This window comes from Populus nigra, chromosome 3, assembly GCF_951802175.1.
Source record: "Populus nigra chromosome 3, ddPopNigr1.1, whole genome shotgun sequence".
In the NCBI taxonomy this organism is placed as follows: Eukaryota; Viridiplantae; Streptophyta; class Magnoliopsida; order Malpighiales; family Salicaceae; genus Populus; species Populus nigra.
In genome coordinates, this window is record NC_084854.1 from 20,054,654 (window position 1) to 20,074,732 (window position 20,079).

A 20,079-nucleotide genomic window follows, 5' to 3' on the forward strand; every position below is an offset into this window, starting at 1 on the left:
GAGGGAGAGGAAGAGACAAGGGGAAGAAAACAAAACTTCTCTTCCCCTGCTGCACGTCCAGGGGAAGAAGAAGAAGAAACAGTGCCGCCTCAAAACGGCACCGTTTCGTCTCTTTTTTTTTTGAAACGTAAGAAACAGCGTCGTTTTTCTCAAAACGCGTCATTTCATTTTAATGAAAACTGGCGCCAAAGCGCCAGATTTCAAGTCAATCCTTCAATTTGCACGCGTTTTGCATTTTGGTCCTTGGTCTCGGATTTCTTCAATTAAGTCCCCGATTGGCCATCAAACTTCAATATTTATGTAATTAAGCCTTTGATTTGACCAAATCAACTCTCAAAAATTATAATTTGACTCCAGAACTTTAATTCCTTCCAATTCAAACCCAAATTGACTTAAAAACATTTTTTTCTGCAATCAACCCTCCATAAATTCAATTAAACCTTCAATAAAATTTAATTGAGTCCACCAACATTTGATTTTGTACTTTTCTTCCTCAAATAAAATTTTCTTAATCAATAGGGCTCTCACCGGTCAATGATATACTGTCAAATTTCAATATTTGTATTTTCAAACCTCCTCAGCCAATTTTTGATCATTTTGTTTTGGCGCTCTGACATCCTCTTTTCATTGATATTTTTTTTTGATATATTATTATTATATTTTTTATTTTTTATTGTTTTTTATTTGTTTAATTTTTTAGTATTTTCTCTTTTCTTGTGCGGGGATCCAAAAATGGATTACAACAGTATTGATTGTGAAATTCTTGGCTAATATAGAATGAGTTTTTTTTAAAAAAAAATTGAAATCTTATTCAAAAAATAAATGACTATAATGTTGAGAACTAATATGATTTAACAAAGCAGACATATTGTCTAAATAAATACATTTTTGATGAATAGATAATAATTATACTGAGAAACTGATTATGAAAATGCTTAGTCAAACCACTAAGTCAAGTCACGTATGACTTTCTTAATATTTGGAGGATCATGACAAGTTACTAGACATTGTACTTGATCTTCAAATATAAATCAATCAATTATTGAATTGATAATAAATTATTATTTTTTTAATTTTTTAATATTATTTTATTTAGGATTATGGTTTATATTTGGGTCAACTTATTAGGGAATCTAATGAGTCACATACATAAGAACCATTAGTCAGAAATTAAAATGGGATGATTAATCAAGTATGATTTGATTGTAAATGAGTTTTAGAAATTAAAGATTAGAACGTAATTAATACAGAGAATTACAATTCTAGACCTAGAAACAATCAAGTAAGGACTTAATTGAATAAATTTTTAAAATTAGCATAAAAGAATATATGTGATATTATTGAAGGGCAAAGTGATATTTTATTATTTATAGGGTTTTTTTAGGTTTCTCTATAAATAGAAAGTTATGCCTCTAATTTTCTGTGAGTCTCTAATACATAAACATCTAAAACACACAAAAAAAAAGAAGAAGTTAGCACTCTAATTTTCTGTGAGTTTTGTAATATACTAATAGGATTAAGATTTAATTAGAGTGTTTAATTAAATAATATTTAGAAAAATAATTTTTTTTCTAAATTAAAAAGAGTTTTTAAACCTATTTATATTTTTATTTAATTGATCCTAAAATAGTTTAGGATATTAATAAGAATTTTAATATGATTAATTTTTTTATGAAATTTTGAAAAATATCTTTCAATAAAAGAATCTATATTATTTAAAATTTATTAAGTTTGGGAAATCATCATATTAGATTTAAATTTAATATTTTTAAGTGTTAAAAATATTATTTTAAAATTGCACGTAAAGCCAATAATTAGAATTGAACCATATAATATGTTTATTCATACATATTAATGTGTTATTATGCATGGCAAATGGTTAATTGGACATTAAAGATCAATATGATTTTGTTTTTATAATTGAATTATTATAATATTAAATAGGATATGTGTTCTGTCTTTTTTTATTTTTCTTTTGGGGTTGTAAAATTCCTTTTTCATCTAGTTCTTCTCAAATGTGAATGGGGTATTGACATAAACATATGATTACCAATTATCCAAATGCGGGGAAAAAAAATCATTCATTGGCATATTGGATTTTGAAACATCATTATTTGGTGTCGTCTGTAGAAAGTGATAAAAAAAATCAACTCTTTTCTAAGTTTGGTTCTTAACCTTTTTGAAGTAGTCTATCGTAGACTATCAAAATACACCTGGGATGGGATGTGTCGCGAACCTCCCTATCATTGTTGGCACGTTTCTCCATCAAAACTTCAACAACTCTTCAATTAGGTTCAAATTTTTATTGAGGTAGTGCTAGCCACTAAAGGGAAAAATTAGGCCTAACAAGTCTTAACACATGAAGTGGCACCTTTAGTCCTAGCCTCTCAAACACAAGTTGTCCCCTCGACGAGGAGACAATTACATTATCTAATGAAGGCTGGGCAAAGTGACACTAATGATCTACCAATCCTTCTAAAAGTTGTTCTAGCTAACGTGAAGCTCTCGTATTAAGTGGTCATTTTAGACATGATTTCTCGTGCCACTATGGGGTAAAAGTTAGCTACCAATCTTGCCTTTCTATGCCAGAATTCTCCACCGCTCCTTAGAGCCTAATAGAAAGACGTTTGATTGTTTGCAAATACATCAAGGATGAGATATATGGTCCCCATCATATAAAGGGATCACTTTTATCCAAGTCATTAATTACACCCTTCATAAATCAAACAAAATTTTACACATTTATCTTACAAAATCCTCACCCAAATTGCGTTGAAAATTCTACCACAACTAAATACAATCATAAATTTCATTCTAGAGTATCATATTTACATCAATTCTCACTCAAACATACAATTTCTACAAGTTTAAAACCATCCACCCAATTTCCTTTAAAGTTTGTTGGCCTTATAGCATGCAAAATTACCAAGTTTCTTTCTTCAATTACTCATTATCTTATGTCAATTCAATGTAATTTCATCCTAACGACATCATCTCATAGCCATTTCACAAAACCTCTAATTTCACATAAGAACTCTAAATTAAAAAATTTAGAATTCAATCAAAACACCAACTAAATTTCTTAATAACTTGTTCAAATAAGCTTAAAACACATTATCATGCAATAATACGCACTCCGAAAGCTAACCGGTCAAGATTTCTCCAAGCTTTCTTCTTTTTTCTTCACCAACCTAACTTCCTCTCTCTAACTCCTTCCTTTATCTTCACTTAATCTTTCTAATTATAATTGATTTTTTTGTCTCATTAAACATCAATCGAAACTCGTGAGATGATTTTAAAAATTCATCACTCTCATCGATTTAGTACGTTAGGAATAACATGATGAATTTATTTAGGTTCTATAGCTTATTACAACATAGATAATAATATTAACCATAGCTATGGTGTTGGTGCTATAACTTTACGGTAGAAGTCATTATCTGTTAATAAATTATAACTCGGATGATATAATTTTCTATCTTCTAAGAAAATCTGGAGTTTGAATCTCGTTTATATATACATAACCCCCACTAATTAGTCCAATGGAATATGATAAAATTCATTAATCACAGAGAAATTTCTTGCTTGAGAAAAGGAAGGCAGGTAGATGAGGGAGGAATGAATATGTCATCTGGAAAAAAGATAATTTAGCTGCAACATGTCAGCAAAGGTTGTAGCCTCCCTCCACATGTTATGTATATGCTTTTAGCAGCAATAAAAAAAAATATAAATTTAATGATATTCTCCCACTAATAAAGTTGTCGTCAGTGAAGAGAATAAAAGGCAATTGTGAAAAAGCCGGAAAATTAAGATGAAAATTTAAATAAACAGGACTTAAAATACTAATTAGATGGATGTTTTATAAACATTTTCAACATACTGTTTTTAAAACATCAATCATTAATTCAAACAAAGATTTTTCATCTTATAACATTATAAATAGTTGTATATTCACAATTCTTTTTTAAATCATTTTTTAGGATTCAAATCTTGGATGATAAATCAGCATATATATATATATATATATATATATTATTTTGATGTTGAAATATAATGGGAATCTTGACCGACTTCACAAGTCTACGGAGAAAAAGAAGTGCATGTGGATGATGAAGCTATCGGCAAATCACTTCATTCCATGAAAAATAAATAAATCAATTGTTCAGAACACTGACTTTCCATGTCTATATATGAAGAAAAACCAAAGTAGTTTACGCAACAAGTTGGAGGAATTATCTGTCACTGACAGTGATTGTGGAGCCCTAGACTTGATGCATGCATCTATTGGATCCTCATAAATAAGAAAAAAAAGACAACCACTCACATTGATATGTCAAAAAATAACATAATGAATTTTCTTAATCACAAATTCACATGTATGGCTTTTTCTAGTATTGTTGTTTTTTTCCAAGTTTAATCACAAATCCACAGATCAGGGGGTATATTTAGTATTGTAGTTTAATCACAAATCCATATTAAACGATAAGACTTGTCAAACCGCGGGTTTAATCTGGACACGTCATTGTTTTTATGAACTAAAGAAGAATGGCCTGACTTCTCTGCCATGCACAACTATAATCTATAAAAGGAGCCGTAACTATATGTGTATAACTAATTATTTTACCTACATAAAAGAAGAGAAAGGAAAGAACGCCAGAAATGAAACCTCCGGAGATCATTGCTATAGTAGTTGTTATAGTTGTTGTTATAGTTGTGTTATGTGTTTTTTTTAGTCGACCAGATGGTGGTAGGCTCAACAGCACTGGTGGCGGCTTAGGTGGTGGTGGTGGTGGTGGTGGTGGTGGGGTGTTGGCGGCGGCGGGGACGGGGACGGGGACGGGGACGGCGGCGGCGGGGACGGCGACGACAACGGCGGCGGCAGTGGCGGCGGCGAGATAGAAGATGGTGGTGGTGGTTGGACACATGATACTGGAGGAGTAGGCGGTGGCTGTGATTTTGGAGGCGGGGGAGGGGGAGGCTATGATTTTGGAGGCGGGGGTGGTGGAGGTGGAGGTTGGGGTGGCAGTGGAGATGGTGGAGCCGGAGGTGGGGGGTTGTTGACACAATGACACCAACTCTCTCTTGTTCGGGATTCATGATTGAGGATGATTCCTTATATGTAATGTGATCATTTGTTGTATAAGTTCAGTTATTGTGTCCCAAGAGGGCGTAACGTGATGGTAGAGAGTTTGAGATCTGCACAGCATATCTCGAGCTCGAGTCAGAGCATGCACCTCTTGTAAGGGCCTGAGACAATCAGGGTTTTACTAGCTAACCTGAGCCCACAAAATACACTTTTCGGGGATAGGGTTTCCTCAAATCTAAAAAAAAAAAAATTCAATTTTTAACACCATTTTCTTTTTTAGCCCATATATTTGTTTAGAGCAGGTATTTGTTTAATGTATATAGATTTTTTTCATTATAATACCACACTTATTATAGTAACGAAGTTTTTCTTATCTCATTGCACATCAATCGAAGCTCATCAAACGATATTACAAATATATGAAGTTTTTCTTATCTCTGCCATCTTGTTGGCAGAGGAAAGAACCACCCAGACCGGCCCACTCTGCACACAGACCTTCCCGTTCCCTCAGCCGGTTCTCTCTCAAACAGCTCCTCCCCGACTCACGGCTGCACCCGCAGCTCCGGCCTCCAGCCTCCAGCACTCCTTCCTCAGGCGCCAGGTCTGCCACCTGAAGAAGGAAAGAACAGAAAACCAAGGGGAAGAAAGAAGACCGGGAGCAGATCTGAGAAGGAGAAAACAAAATAAAAAACACTGCTTGTTGCGTTTTCTTGACTTTGCAGGCGACGTTACCTCCCACCGCCGGTGCAGAAAGGGAGAGGAGAAAAAAATGTCCCTGTAATTTTTTTTACCACTGTTCCAACCAGATCTAGCTGGATTAATTAAAAAAAAGTTTATGGCTGCACCTTCACCAGCGATGGTGCTAGAACTATTGGCGTAATTGGCTTGTACTGCGCGCATAGGCCAGATCGCCGGAGGTTGGAGAAGTTGATGCCCCTGTAATGTAGCGCTAGGCAGGAACCTCACATGATTGCACGCAACACAAGGGCTATGCCTCGCACTGCTCCAAGTAGAGGCAGACATTGCTGAAGGCTGCCATCGGCGTGGATAGCCCATACCGACGACAGTAGCTTCTATAGGAAGTAAAAGAAAATAAGGGAATTATAATTTTGCCTCTGAGCTTTGTTTTGGGTTTTTAAGGGTAAAATTATATTTTTACCCCTACAACTTCTATCGAATTATATTTATGTATATTTGAAGCTGAAATCACAAATTTATCCTATCATATATAAAATAATGGTTTTATATTAAAATTAAAACACTAAATTAAATTAATTTTAGAATTAATTTTCTTAATAGTATTAGGATTTAATTAAAATTTTTAATTCATAATTTTGAGTTTTGCAATATACTAATAGGATTAAGATTTAATTAGAGTGTTTAATTAAATAATATTTAGAAAAATAATTTTTTTCTAAATTAAAAAGAGTTTTTAAACCTATTTATATTTTTATTTAATTGATCCTAAAATAGTTTAGGATATTAATAAGAATTTTAATATGATTAATTTTTTTATGAAATTTTGAAAAATATTTTTCAATAAAAGAATCTATATTATTTAAAATTTATTAAGTTTGGGAAATCATCATATTAGATTTAAATTTAATATTTTTAAGTGTTAGAAATATTATTTTAAAATTGCACGTAAAGCCAATAATTAGAATTGAACCATATAATATGTTTATTCATACATATTAATGTGTTATTATACATGGCAAATGGTTAATTGGACATTAAAGATCAATATGATTTTGTTTTTATAATTGAATTATTATAATATTAAATAGGGTCTGTGTTCTGTCTTTTTTTATTTTTCTTTTGGGGTTGTAAAATCCCTTTTTCATCTAGTTCTTCTCAAATATGAATGGGGTATTGACATAAACATATGATTACCTATTTTCCAAATGCGGGAAAAAAAATCATTCCTTGGCATATTGGATTTTGAAACATCATTATTTGGTGTCGTCTATAGAAAGTGATAAAAAAAAATCATCAACTCTTTTATAAGTTTGGTTCTTAACCTTTTTGAAGTAGTCTATCGCAGACTATCAAAATATACCTGGGATGGGATGTGTCGCGAACCTCCCTATCATTGTTGGCACGTTTCTCCATCAAAACTTCAACAACTCTTCAATTAGGTTTAAATTTTTATTGAGGTAGTGCTAGCCATTAAAGGGAAAAATTAGGCGTAACAAGTCTTAACACATGAAGTGGCACCCTTAGTCCTAGCCTCTCAAACACAAGTTGTCCCCTCAACGAGGAGACAATTACATTATCTAATGAAGGTTGGGCAAAGTGACACTAATGATCTACCAATCCCTCTAAAAGTTGTTCTAGCTAACGTGAAGCTCTCGTATTAAATGGTCATTTTAGACATGATTTCTCTTGCCACTATGGGATAAAAGTTAGCCACTAATCTTGCCTTTCTATACCAGAATTCTCTAGCGCTACTTAGAGCCTAATAGAAAGACGTCTGATTGTTTGCAAATACATCCAGGATGAGATATATGGTCCTCATCAGATAAAGGGATCACTTTTATCCAAGTCATTAATTACACCCTTCATAAATCAAACAAAATTTTACACATTTATCTTACAAAATCCTCACCCAAATTGCGTTGAAAATTCTACCACAACTAAATACAATCATAAATTTCATTCTAGAGTATCATATTTACATCAATTCTCACTCAAACATACAATTTCTACAAGTTTCAAACCATCTACCCAATTTCCTTTAAAGTTTGTTGGCCTTATAGCATGCAAAATTACCAAGTTTCTTTCTTCAATTACTCATTATCTTATGTCAATTCAATGTAATTTCATCCTAACGACATCATCTCATAGCCATTTCACAAAACCTCTAATTTCACATAAGAACTCTAAATTAAAAATTTTAGAATTCAATCAAAACATCAACTAAATTTCACATAAGAACTCTAAATTAAAAAATTTAAAATTCAATCAAAACATCAACTAAATTTCTTAATAACTTGTTCAAATAAGCTTAAAACACATTATCAGGCAATAATACGCACTCTGAAAGCTAACCGGTCAAGATTTCTCCAAGCTTTCTTCTTTTTTCTTCACCAACCTAACTTCCTCTCTCTAACTCCTTCCTTTATCTTCACTTAATCTTTCTAATTATAATTGATTAATTGTTTATAACACAATCACACACTTTTCCGTCGAGCCCCCCCGCCCCAACACACACGCACACGCATGCGCGCGCGCGCGCCCATACATGAATTTTGTTAATTCTCACTATATCTTTTCTTTACACTCTTTTATGTTTCCCGGGTAATATTTTATAGATTTCATCATCTGTTTATATCAAATTTAAGCTAGGCTATTTTGAATTTCATTTAATTTTTATCCGTGTTTTTATTTTTTTTATTTTTCAACCATTTTTTGTATTTTTATTTTTAAAATTAGCACATAACCATTTTTTTTCAAATTCTCAAAATCCATTATCTTCCTTCTAGTGTAAATATTCAATTTACTTAATATAATATTTACTTCATTATTTTATAGATCTTATCCAGGGTTTACATCTCATCTTGGTCTATTTTTAAAATAACAACATACATACATGAAGTTAAAAAAATTTAAGAACTCATTTTAATCTATTCAATATGTCCATAATTATTTTCTAATCAACCCATTTTATTATTGATTGTTCGTGGTCCTTCTAAAACCTCTTTTATCCTTTCCAATAATATAATTCAGGTTCATAGTATTTAATTTTCATTCAAATTTTTATTTTTTTATATCTTAGTCCCGGTTAATTAAAAAAAAAGAAGAGAAAAGAACTTACTAGATTCCAGTGTAAGAAATAAAATCATTCTTGACAATAATGATTACCATCAAAATTGTTAATCTTGATACCAATATGTTCCATTCAGTTAGAGGGATTCCACTTATATATTTTTAAATCTTTTCTGTGTTTTTTTTTTAAAAAAAATGAGTTGAAAAAGGTTTTCTAAACAGAGAACCTTGATTTTTTTGGCGACATGATAGCTGGAATCTGGAGAATTTGAGACGATGCATCATTGTTTTTTTTTTTTTTGTTTTTTATCGAAAGCAGCCAAGGCAAGCAAGAAACCAAAAGGGCCATGGCTACATAAAATTAACATTCCTCAAGACTAATTTGTTCTTTCTTTTCATCTTTTTCTCATGTCAGAGCATATAGAAAACAAAGTAGGGAAAAATATTGTTTGGACCCTCTCTAAATCTTTACCCACACCATTTAGTTTTTTCTGTAATGATTATCCATAATCCATGACTAGATTATCCATAATCCAGATTTTTTATTTGTTCAAGGTCTTGCCAATAGTTTTGGTAGAATAATCTATCCTCGTTTCGTGGAAGAGATTTCTTAGTTTCTTTTCCTGTATTTTGGAAACAAGGACTTCGAATTAGTTTTTAATTATATAACATAAGACTAAGTCTTTGGCACGTAGTTTAGATCAGAAATATAGAATGTATCTGTTCACTAAAAACGATTATGTGCAGATCGGGCTAGTCATCTTAAGTTGGACTAGGGAAATTAAAATGGCGGTTCCTGTTCTTACCATCAATTCAGAGTTTCGAGCTGCTCAGGAAAATCAACAGACCAAGGCTTGCTCCTGTTGTGCCTGGAATCGTACACTCGCTGTTTTCTTTTTCTTCGGAGTAACTAAAAGCGCTCGCTCCACCTAGCTGGCAGCAAACCTTAGACAATCACTTGGCTATAAAAGAGAGAGAGGCAGTGATACTCCTTGTTTCTCAAGTTTCAGTAATGGAGGCCTCTTGGCTGCATTTGTAGCAGCTTTCTTGTCGATTTGTCTCTGCAAGCTAGGTTTTAACCGCAAAGAGGTCGATCTGTCCAAGCAAATTGAAGAAAATGGCGCCAAAATCAAAGGTGTTGATGAAGATTATGGCACCATAGAAGAGGGTCGTGGAGCTGGTGGTAGTGGTGGAGCTGGTGGTAGTGGTGGAGCTGAAACTACTTTCACGTTCTCTATCATCTTTGTCATACTTATTACTTCTTACAAATGATCATCTCATAAAAATAAAAAATAAAAAATAAAAAATAAAAAAATCCCGTATGTATTCAACTGGGGAAACCCATATTAAAGGCATGATAGGAAATGGGATGAGGGTACCGGGGATATTATCAAATATATATATATATATATATATATATATATATAGGGGGCACAGTTGATTTAGTTGCCATCGCTGCATGAAGCCATCAACATCTACAACAAACTGCCATAGAATTCAATAAAATGAGCAATAACATTCTAGGAAAAGGTTTTTATTATCCTTGGCATTAACGAATATTTTACTTATGATAATCATGATTATATATTGAATAGCGTTTACAGTGTTTGATATTATGATAGAAATTGTTTTTTAAAGTATTTTTTATTTAGAAATACATCAAAATAATATTTTAAAAAATTAATTTTTAACATCAAAACAAGTCAAAAACACTAAAAAAAATTATTTAAAGCAAGAAAAACTGTGATCCGATTGAAAAAACTAAGGAAATTCAAACTTATGGGATTCGGTAACTGATCAATGATTCTGCAACTAAAATGTCGAGCTTGCAAGCTGCTTATGCTTTTGAATTAACTCATTTTGTCATGAATTATTTATATATAAAAAAATAACTTCTGAATCAGGACTCAAAAGTCAATAGTCATTTTCTATAAGTCGAAGTGACAATAAAAAGCATGATCATCCAAGCTATGTGATTTTACTGCATGCTTTGATTGGTGGCTTCACAGTATGCCAAGCAAGCAAATAAACTTTTTGCCAATTAAAATACAATTTTCTTTTCTTTTACAAAATTCCTCAATTTCTGAATTTCCCCCTTTCTATGAGCTGAACCATTGCAAAAAACTCACGAAAGCCTTTTTAAGTCCTGAAATAAGTGACACTCGATAATCAAAATTGCAAGCCAAGTCAATTAAGAACAGGCTAGAGGCATACATGAAAATCTACTTGGACTTCATGTTCCGAAGCTGCGATCTCCTGCATCTCCAAGTCCAGGAACTATGAACCTGAAAAGAACAGATTAATAAAAGGGTGAAACACACATTTTCACCTCTAACTGTTTGCTGGGTATAATAATGGTGACAGGTACTTACCCTTTGTCGTTAACAGTGGGGTCTATGATTCCAGTGTAAACATGAAGCCTGGAAAATCACCAAATAAGGAAACGGTAAATGCCTCACAAATGTTTCATCCATATTTACTTGCAAAAAATCATTTGAGGATATTACTACCCCGGGAATTTCTCACTGAGCTTTTGAAGGGCTGGAGGAGCAGCTACAGCAGATATCTGTCATACAGCAGTTTTTCCTTCAGCAATCTACTCACTGAAGTTTACACACACACACACTTGAACAGAGACTAAAAGACCAGACTTCCAATATTCTACAAACAATTATCAATAACCCAAATCACCCACTATGCATCACACCTTAAACTGCTGAACAACTAGCATTTTATCTTGAAGCAGATTTTCTTCTAAGCAGTAAAAGCAAAGCCCAAATAAGATGAGAAAAATGAAAATAATATTAGAACTTGTTGCATTTTCATGGAATGCTGTAATTGCATTTGGCAACCCTATGACACCTAATAATATTCACTCAAAAATACAAAGCAAGCAAAGATACACATGTGATTGTCTGAAGTGCACAGAAAAGGAAGTAGATATTAACAAGCTCATTGAGTCAGATATATAGCTCACGAATCTCGGTGTCATGTCCTCATCCTTTTTACCTCCCCCCAGCTCTCACTTTTGTCCATATAACAGAACAATTAACAACTAATGACAATCCTTCAACAAGCATTTAAATATAATAGCTCAACACAGAGTTATATGATATGAATCTTTTCCTATCATTTACATACTATATGAGATTTTATCTTTAATTCTGCATGATCATTTTTTTGTCATTCCCAATCCTAAAGCTATTGTTTCCAGGCCTTCAAAACTCTTTCTTGGAACATATAAGCAAGAGAAACCATTGGACAAGAATTTGCAATCTTATTTTAACACAAGATGTGGCAATAGATCTTGAGAAAAGCAAATCACTATTCACTAAACATTCAAACAAAAAATCAAGAAATATAACATGTAAGCAACTGCATATATCAAAACCTGTCCTCCCAATTTACTTCCGAAGAATAAAAGTGTGCCAAACTTGATAAAAAAAATCCAGGATCTCTGATTGAATTATTTACCACTTTGATCTGCTGGTTTTCAACCCCACGCTCCTTAATAAGTTGAAGCGACACCACTATCGTCCCCCCTGGAATCAAGAAAAATGCCTCAAAATCAGGAATAGTTACAGGCCACCATTGAGGAAAGTAACTTTCTTAAAAGATGCAACATTTTGTGGTAGTAATAAATGCAAAAATATGCACAAGAAATTACACATCACATGGAGCATTTTTTTGGTGGTGGTGGGCAGGGGAAAGAGGGAGAGGATTGGAAATATTTTCATAAGAAAATTGATAAATTCAGTCATCAAGAGTTTCTTCTTCTCATCCAGCTAAGCAATGAAAGATTAATATATATATATATATATATATATATAACTGATGAATAATATACTGGATAATGGCTAAATATTTCACCTAATCTGTTTATTAGAAATTTGTATATCTTAGAAAGATGAAGGAATAACTTCGTATTTTATTTCTATTGTCCTTCAATGAAGCAATAATGGTTAGACTGCAAGCTTGCAGTAGAAATGTCAGACTGCTTATGCAAATCCTACTTGCTTTATATGACCAGTATTATGGTCCTGCACTACTGGAAGGTTTGTTGTTTCATGTTGCAACATTAAAGAAAGACAACAGAAAACTTTTCGTTGATGAATTCGAACTTTATCACAGTGTTGCCAGCATTCCTATTTATCAGAGTAGATCAGTACCTGTTGCCAGCATAGGATCGACCACAAGTACTCGAGACCCTTCAGGGAATGTGTCAGGCAACCTATTGACAGAGTTGAAAAATGTGAATAATAAACATGAGGGTCTGAAAATGAATTCTAAGATGAAATACAGTAAAAGAATTAAACCAGACAAACAAACAGGAAATAAAAGAAGATCCGGTGCACTGGAAGTACACATTAATAAAAAGAAATGAGAAGATTCCAATTCATCAGTATTTGAAATTAATAGATGACAGAATCACATAATGCAAACGGAGGGTATGATAAAAATTTCCTTATTTCTCAGACAGAAAACTCTTACTTATTCAGATATATTGTTGGTTGAAGTGTCTCTTCATCTCTACTTATCCCTATTGCAAGAGAACAAACAAAAGAACAAGACAGTTACAATTCTTAAACCAACAATGTTGTCAATCCACAACAATAGACAATCATAGATCTCTCATTCTCTAGGGCAAATGGAAAAGTAAAATTTGAAAGCTACTTAGTTTGATGCAAACTGTTTTAGAATGACTATCATTTTTTGCAGTTTCTTTTAAATAGCTCAGCCCCAGAAAATAGGTGGTAGACCTACAGCCCATTGCAGGCATGGACTGGATTTAATCCCAAATCTAGAGGGACAATTATAAGGAATCTTATCATTGTTATCATGACTGTAATGACATCTCAAAAGAAAGGGAAGGGGGGGACACTTTGCCCCATCTTTGCTCTCATATTTAGCATATGTGAACGTACCTAGATGGTATGTTTTGGTTGCTGGCAGAATTGATGATGCATGTTCTGCAAGAGCAAGACCAGCTCGCAAGATTGGAATAATCTTCAAAACAGAAGAAAACATTAACTCATCACCCAGCTAGCAGCATTCAATTAGATCATAACACTTTCATTACCACCGTACCACAGAAACAAATACTAAACATAGAAACAATAATTGATTGACAAAGTCAATAGCAGTGTAGCAACAATAAAGGAAAACACCATTGAAATTCTGCAATTATTAACTCACTGCCACAGGCTCTCTTGGATCAATAAATTCAACAGATGCAACTCCCATTGGTGACTGAATCTCTCCAGTGACCATAGGCTAGCAGCAACAAAACAGAAAATCAAGTCAGAAAACATGAAACCATTAAAAACAACTCATTAAGAATAAAAATTTCTCTCATGAAATGCTTAAAAAAACAATCAACAATGCACAATAGAGATTCTTAAGTTCTTGACAAATCCAAAATTCCCATTTATCAGAAGTTCTTGATATTTTTTTCTAAACCCCAGATCCACATTTGTCAAAAAATTATAACGGACATTCAAAGAGAGGAAACATAGTGAAATTAAAGAAACTAACCAGCCAGTCCCTTGAAGCTTCATACATAAGTATCCTGCCTAACTCAGCCATAGCATTCCCTGCAACAAAAAGATAAAAAAAATAAAAAAAAATACAGAAAATAAATTAATATAAAAAAGGGACTGAGTCCAAACTAACTGAAAATCGGGGAAGGAGTTTGTTCATTTCTCAAAACGGAAACCCAGTGCTTTATCAATGGATGTGGAGGCACAAATACCTGAAAAAAATACTAATTTTAACAAGACAGTAAAATAAATGGAGTTAACAGAGATCAAGAAATAGGGACTGACAAGCATGCGGTCCTCAGAAATGGACTTCTCCTCGGCAGTGGCCATGTGAGACTTCACAGTAACAAAGCTGCGCCGAAGAGCAACGGAGCACGACATCATCTGGTAAGTGAAAGACAGAGACAGCCGGGCAATATTCTCCATTAGTAATAATATTTATTGAAAATAATAAAAAAGAAAGTACATATTTAGTAATTACCTGTTTTGGAAGATGGGGTTTGAGGGTGGGAGGAGGGGGAAAGGAATGATTATTAAGTAGGAGAGGAGGAGAGTTAGGGCTTTGGTGATGACATTTGGGCGAGAAACGCGGCGTAGAAGGAGGGTATGCCCGGAGACAGTTGATATTACTAACGCGGCACGCCATGCATCCCAAGATGGATTTCGTTCGATCTCAAGCTCAAGATTCCTACGCAGTTTTATTCTTTTCGGATAGAATTGGGACTTCTGGTTTCAATGGGGTGGGCGGGTACATTGGATCTTATAGCCTATTGGGCTAATCCATTATCTGTGGAGTCTCCTATTAAAAATAAAATAAAATAAAATAAAATAAAATAAAAAATCATGCCATAACTTTTGGCCTTTGATTCCAATTACTTCCGGTTATTGTCGGATTCCACTGGTCAAGATCCCGCGTACTAGTAGTATAAACAAGTAGGAGAAACCAGTTTTTAATTATTAATACAAAAATAAAGAAGCTAATCCAGGAGTATGGGCTGCAATAAGAGTTCAATGTAATTATGTTGCTAAAAAATTCCTAGGCAGCTTTTTATCAAATTCAACTATTACATAAATAAGACTTTAAAAGTTTAACAAAAAAAAGAAATCAATAACTTTCTAAAAAGAGATAATACTTAATTAAAAAGATAGTTTATTTCAACTGCAAACAATTTTTAATGGGATTAAATATAATAAGGAATGGATTTTGTTGAAATAGGAGGCGTTTAGCAGTGCGGTGAAAACGCTATTTATCTAAAATTTAAAAATATTTCTTGTTTAAAATTAATATTTTTAAATTATTTTGATATATTAATATTTAAAATAAATTTTAAAAAATAAAAAAATATTATTTTAATATATTTTTAAATAAAAACCACTTCACCTATCCGAATATCCCAAAACTTCAAACATCAAATATATCTCTAGCTTTTCTCTGTCCTGATTTATTGTGTTCGATATTACATTGATTGTTTGCTAATCTTAATCTTGCTTCCCCTTGGAAACAAAAACAGAAAAAAACAAATTCATAATCACTGATAACATGGCAATGTTGTCCCTCTGTATTATAATGAAATTGTTAAAAAGTAATCTATTTATTCCAAAAAAAAAAAAAGAACATCTATCGTGTTTATATATATAATTAAAAAATACAAAAAAAATATAAAACAAACCAGAAGAAAAAAAAATTAAAAAAAAACCAAAAAACATTATAGCAATCTACATTAACATGTAAAGAAATTTATAATATTTTCTCCATATATTTTAGAGTATTACTTAATTAGGTTTTTTTTTTCTTGAAACATGCTACAGGTTGCTTTCAACAAATTTTGAATCAAAAAAATATCCACATCAGATAATATTTTAGTGTTGTTATTAAATTTGATTTAGAAAGTTAATCATAAATTCCACTGAGCTGACTATTTACCTGGGCATCGTAGTTTAAAATTAATTTTATGAGAGTTGCCTTTACATTAACTAGTTTTAATAATTTTATTTTTTAAAATTATTTTTTATTTAATAATTTGATAACAAAAATAGACACTCGTGTAATAAAAACATCAATCAAATATCAAAATAATTGTTTAAGATTGTGATAACTTCATATAAAACAAAACAAAACAAATTTTGAAGCCTAATTTAAAATAAATTAATTATTGAAGGATTAAATTAAAAAAAATGAAAGATGGCATTTTAAAAAATATAAACTATTTAGCATTGTTATTAAACCATACCCAATGATTTAGCCTTGAAATCTCTTAACCTTTGCTTAGCCAAGTTTAAAATTAACTGGCAATAGAGTTGACTCTACATAACTTAGTTAACTTTGTAGGTCTAAAGACAACTTGGACGATCAATGAAAGTGTGATTTGATTTTAAAAAAATTCTGGATGATATATTTTTTTTAACAATGAGACAACAATAAATTGGATCGACTTAGCTTTGTAACTTAACTTGTAAAACTCGCGACTCAGATCATGAAATCCACTAAATTTAAAAAATTTATTTATTTTAAACAAATTTTTATTTAAAGATATGGTAACAAAAATAGGTGTTTGTAAAAATTGATTACCAACCAAATATTATTATATTTGTTTGAAACTGTGATACTCATAAAAAGCAAAAAACAAATCAATTCTAAATTAATAAAATATTAAAAGATAAAATTGAAAGAAAAATATTTGAAAACTGGAAACATTTTAAAAAATAAAAGGAAAATGAAAAAATCTTGAAAATTAGAAAAATAAATTAAGGTGTTTCATTGTTCATATGAATTGTGAAGCACTATAAATACATCCGGTTCTTTTAGTAAAGATATTGGATTGTTTACTCACACTATACTAGAAGTCGGATTAATTTAAAAAAAATGTAAAAAAAAATAAAAATCAGGCATTAGTATTAATGTGTTTTTTAAAATTGCTTAAGGATTGACTTGGTTGATTTGACAAATTCAAAGGTAACTTGGAAAACTATAAAAAAATATAGTTTGACTAAAAAAGTTTTTAAATGACATTTTTTTTAAAAAAATTTGAGATAATAATATATTAAATTAATGTGGGTCAATTTAGGTTAATATGTAAAATTCATGATCCAAATTATGAGTTCACGATAACCTCATAAAAAAAAAGTATTTTGAAATTCAATTCTCAATTAACTTAATGTTAAATGATAAAATTAAAAAATAAAATCAATTAAAAAAAATAACCCAAGTCAACCGGATGTAATATGTCAAAATTGTGTATTAAGATCAGAATAACCTATTAGAAAGAAAATCAAAATAAATTGTGAAGCTTAATTACAGATCAATTCAATTTTAAAGGATAAAATTAAAAATAAAAATCAATTAAAATAGGAGACAAAAAAAGACCTGAGTCAATTCGGGTTAACCACCAAACTTGTAACTCGGGCCATAAGATTAGGATAGCCTCGTATAAAATAAATTATAAAGTTTAATTTTCAATCAACCTAACATTGAAGAATAAAATTAAAAAAAAATACAAAAAAATCTAGCCAACCAAGTTAACTCACAAAAGTCATGATCCAAGTCATGAAACTAGATAACTCCATTAAAAATAAATCAAAATAAATTATAAAACTTAATTTTAAATTCAATATTAAAAGATGAAATTAAAATAATAATAATAAAAATAAAAAAAACTGTTCCAATAAACACTACTTTGTAAGAAAAATAATTGTGATTTCCACTTCTCAATTAGTTTTTGTTTCGGTAATAAATCTGTCCATATATAAATTATATTTTAAAAATAATTAATAAGTATTCAACATGTTTATAAAAAAACACGAACCTCACATCAAGCTGAGAAATAATTTAATTATTAAATCTATATTATCTATACTTTCTTTCAAAACTATCACGCATATTTGATGGAGTAATTTATTATTATTATTATTATGTATCATTTGACTATGTTAATTGTCTTTGCAAAATATTAAAAAAGAGGATATTTGTGCTAAATAATAAATTAAAAAAATTATACTTTATTTATTCTATTTGTCTTCTCAATGTTTATAATAACTTAATAAATGTTTTGAATTATAAATTTAAATAAATCATTAAAGTATTATGAGTTTTAAATTGTCACATGTAATTTCAGAGAAATAAATATTTGTTAAATTATAAATACTATATCCTTTTAACGTGGACACCTTCACAACCCAATAAAACTCAGTTGTTTATGCTTAAGATATTGTTAGACATCTTATTTTAAAATTTAACTTAGTTTCTATAATTAGAAATATTTTATTAATCGGACATATGGGTGAGCAAAAAAACTGAAAAACTAAAAAACTGATTAAATCAAGAATACCAGAAAAAAATAACAAAAAAAACCAAACCGTAAAACAAAACCGATTAAAATTTTGAAAAAACCGGCCGGTTACCGGAAAAAAACGAAAAAACCAAGCCGAACCAATTTGAACCGGTTTTTATCCTAAAAAACCGAACCAAATCAAAACTGATCGGTTTGAATTTATTTTGGTTTTTAAATTTTTTTTCTTTGATTTGGTTATTTTTTTGATAAAAACCAAACCGAACAAAAAATAATCACCCCTAATTAAACATTATATTGATTAATAATTAATTTATAAATATTTAATAATAAGATCTATTTCAAACTATCACATGTAATTTTTTAAAAAAACCACAAATTTTAAACTATAAATAGATTTTTATCAAGAAAATTTTGTAAATCTGAGGCCATATATAGCAAGAAATTTTCCTAAAAATAAATTATATATATATATATTCGGTGCGACTAGCGTTCATTAATTGGAATAAAAACAAGCCATGCAGCACTGTCTAGAGAAATTACGATTCGACTTCGAGAGTGATTGTTTATGTTATTGCTTTTGTGTTTTGTTTAAAACACAGATACAACAATGTTTATTAACAAAAAAATAAATAAATAAATTATTATTTATGAGTTTCATCTAATTATGCGTTTGCAACGCATGAAAAACAAAAACAGGTTCTATCTATTTCTTGCGGTTGACTGCATTGTCAAGTGAACAGTTAATTTTTTTTAATAGTCGCACTGTTCACTTGAATAATACTATACGTGAATTATTATTTTTTTCAAAAAAACAGTTAACAATTTTTTTTCCTTAAAAAGTGTAATTAAATGATTTCACTTGTACTGTTCACATGAATGTAAACAGTAATTTTTATTTTTTTTAAAAAAATTAGTTTAAGATGAATTAAATTTATTTGTCCTGTAATCTCAATTTTATTCCTGATAATATTTTACCTAATTTTATTGCACGCTCAAAAAATTATAGAAACTATAGTTCTTGTCAGATGAATTTTATATGTAATAGAATTATAGATAGTTTAATGGAACAATAAAATTTTTTATATATAAAGTATGATTTATTTCACGATGTAATAACAATAGTTAAATTTACAATATTTAAATTAAAAACCATAAATATTAATATATATTTTTTTAAAATTATTTTATAACCTCAATTTTAAAAACATTCTTAATCAAACACATTAAACTACTTTTTTTAACTTTAATTTCAATCACAATTTTAACTAAATGTTTATTTTTTCAAATCAATCTCAACTAAAATTACTTTTTATAAAATATTTTTTTTCAAATAACAATTAAAATACAATACCAAACACACTTTTCTACGAAAATAAAGGACTGTTGAATGAGAAGA

At 30.6% G+C, this 20,079-nt stretch overlaps 1 protein-coding gene across 3 annotated transcripts; it reads right to left on the minus strand.

The window, feature by feature from the left end:
- Window positions 1-10,062: 10,062 nt before the first annotated feature.
- LOC133690341 (uracil phosphoribosyltransferase) lies at window positions 10,063-15,139 on the minus strand. Of its 3 annotated transcripts, none has more exons than XM_062110596.1 (13): window positions 14,876-15,139; window positions 14,680-14,778; window positions 14,528-14,606; window positions 14,390-14,448; window positions 14,051-14,128; window positions 13,780-13,861; window positions 13,346-13,394; window positions 13,024-13,085; window positions 12,329-12,396; window positions 11,365-11,420; window positions 11,227-11,274; window positions 11,069-11,139; window positions 10,063-10,339 (listed from the first exon to the last, which is right to left on the minus strand). In XM_062110596.1, exons 1-12 carry the CDS (start codon window positions 15,038-15,040, stop codon window positions 11,088-11,090), a joined length of 897 nt encoding a protein of 298 aa, XP_061966580.1. In that variant the 5' UTR covers window positions 15,041-15,139; the 3' UTR covers window positions 10,063-10,339; window positions 11,069-11,087. The 3 variants fall into 3 exon arrangements, with proteins under 3 accessions (XP_061966580.1, XP_061966579.1, XP_061966578.1); XM_062110595.1 differs by lacking the exon at window positions 10,063-10,339 and adding an exon at window positions 10,866-11,000; XM_062110594.1 differs by lacking the exon at window positions 10,063-10,339 and having other exon boundaries at window positions 10,866-11,139.
- Window positions 15,140-20,079: the final 4,940 nt, after the last annotated feature.

What these genes read in the sequence shown, in the direction of transcription:
- LOC133690341 (XM_062110596.1), bottom strand. Translation starts at nt 15,040, where the DNA reads ATGGCGTGCCGCGTTAGTAATATCAACTGTCTCCGGGCATACCCTCCT. An exon ending in AAGCTTCAAGGGACTGGCTG is followed by an intron (nt 14,129 to 14,389) that starts GTTAGTTTCTTT and finishes TGTTGCTGCTAG; the next exon opens with CCTATGGTCACTGGAGAGAT. An exon ending in CCCACTGTTAACGACAAAGG is followed by an intron (nt 11,140 to 11,226) that starts GTAAGTACCTGT and finishes TGTTCTTTTCAG; the next exon opens with GTTCATAGTTCCTGGACTTG.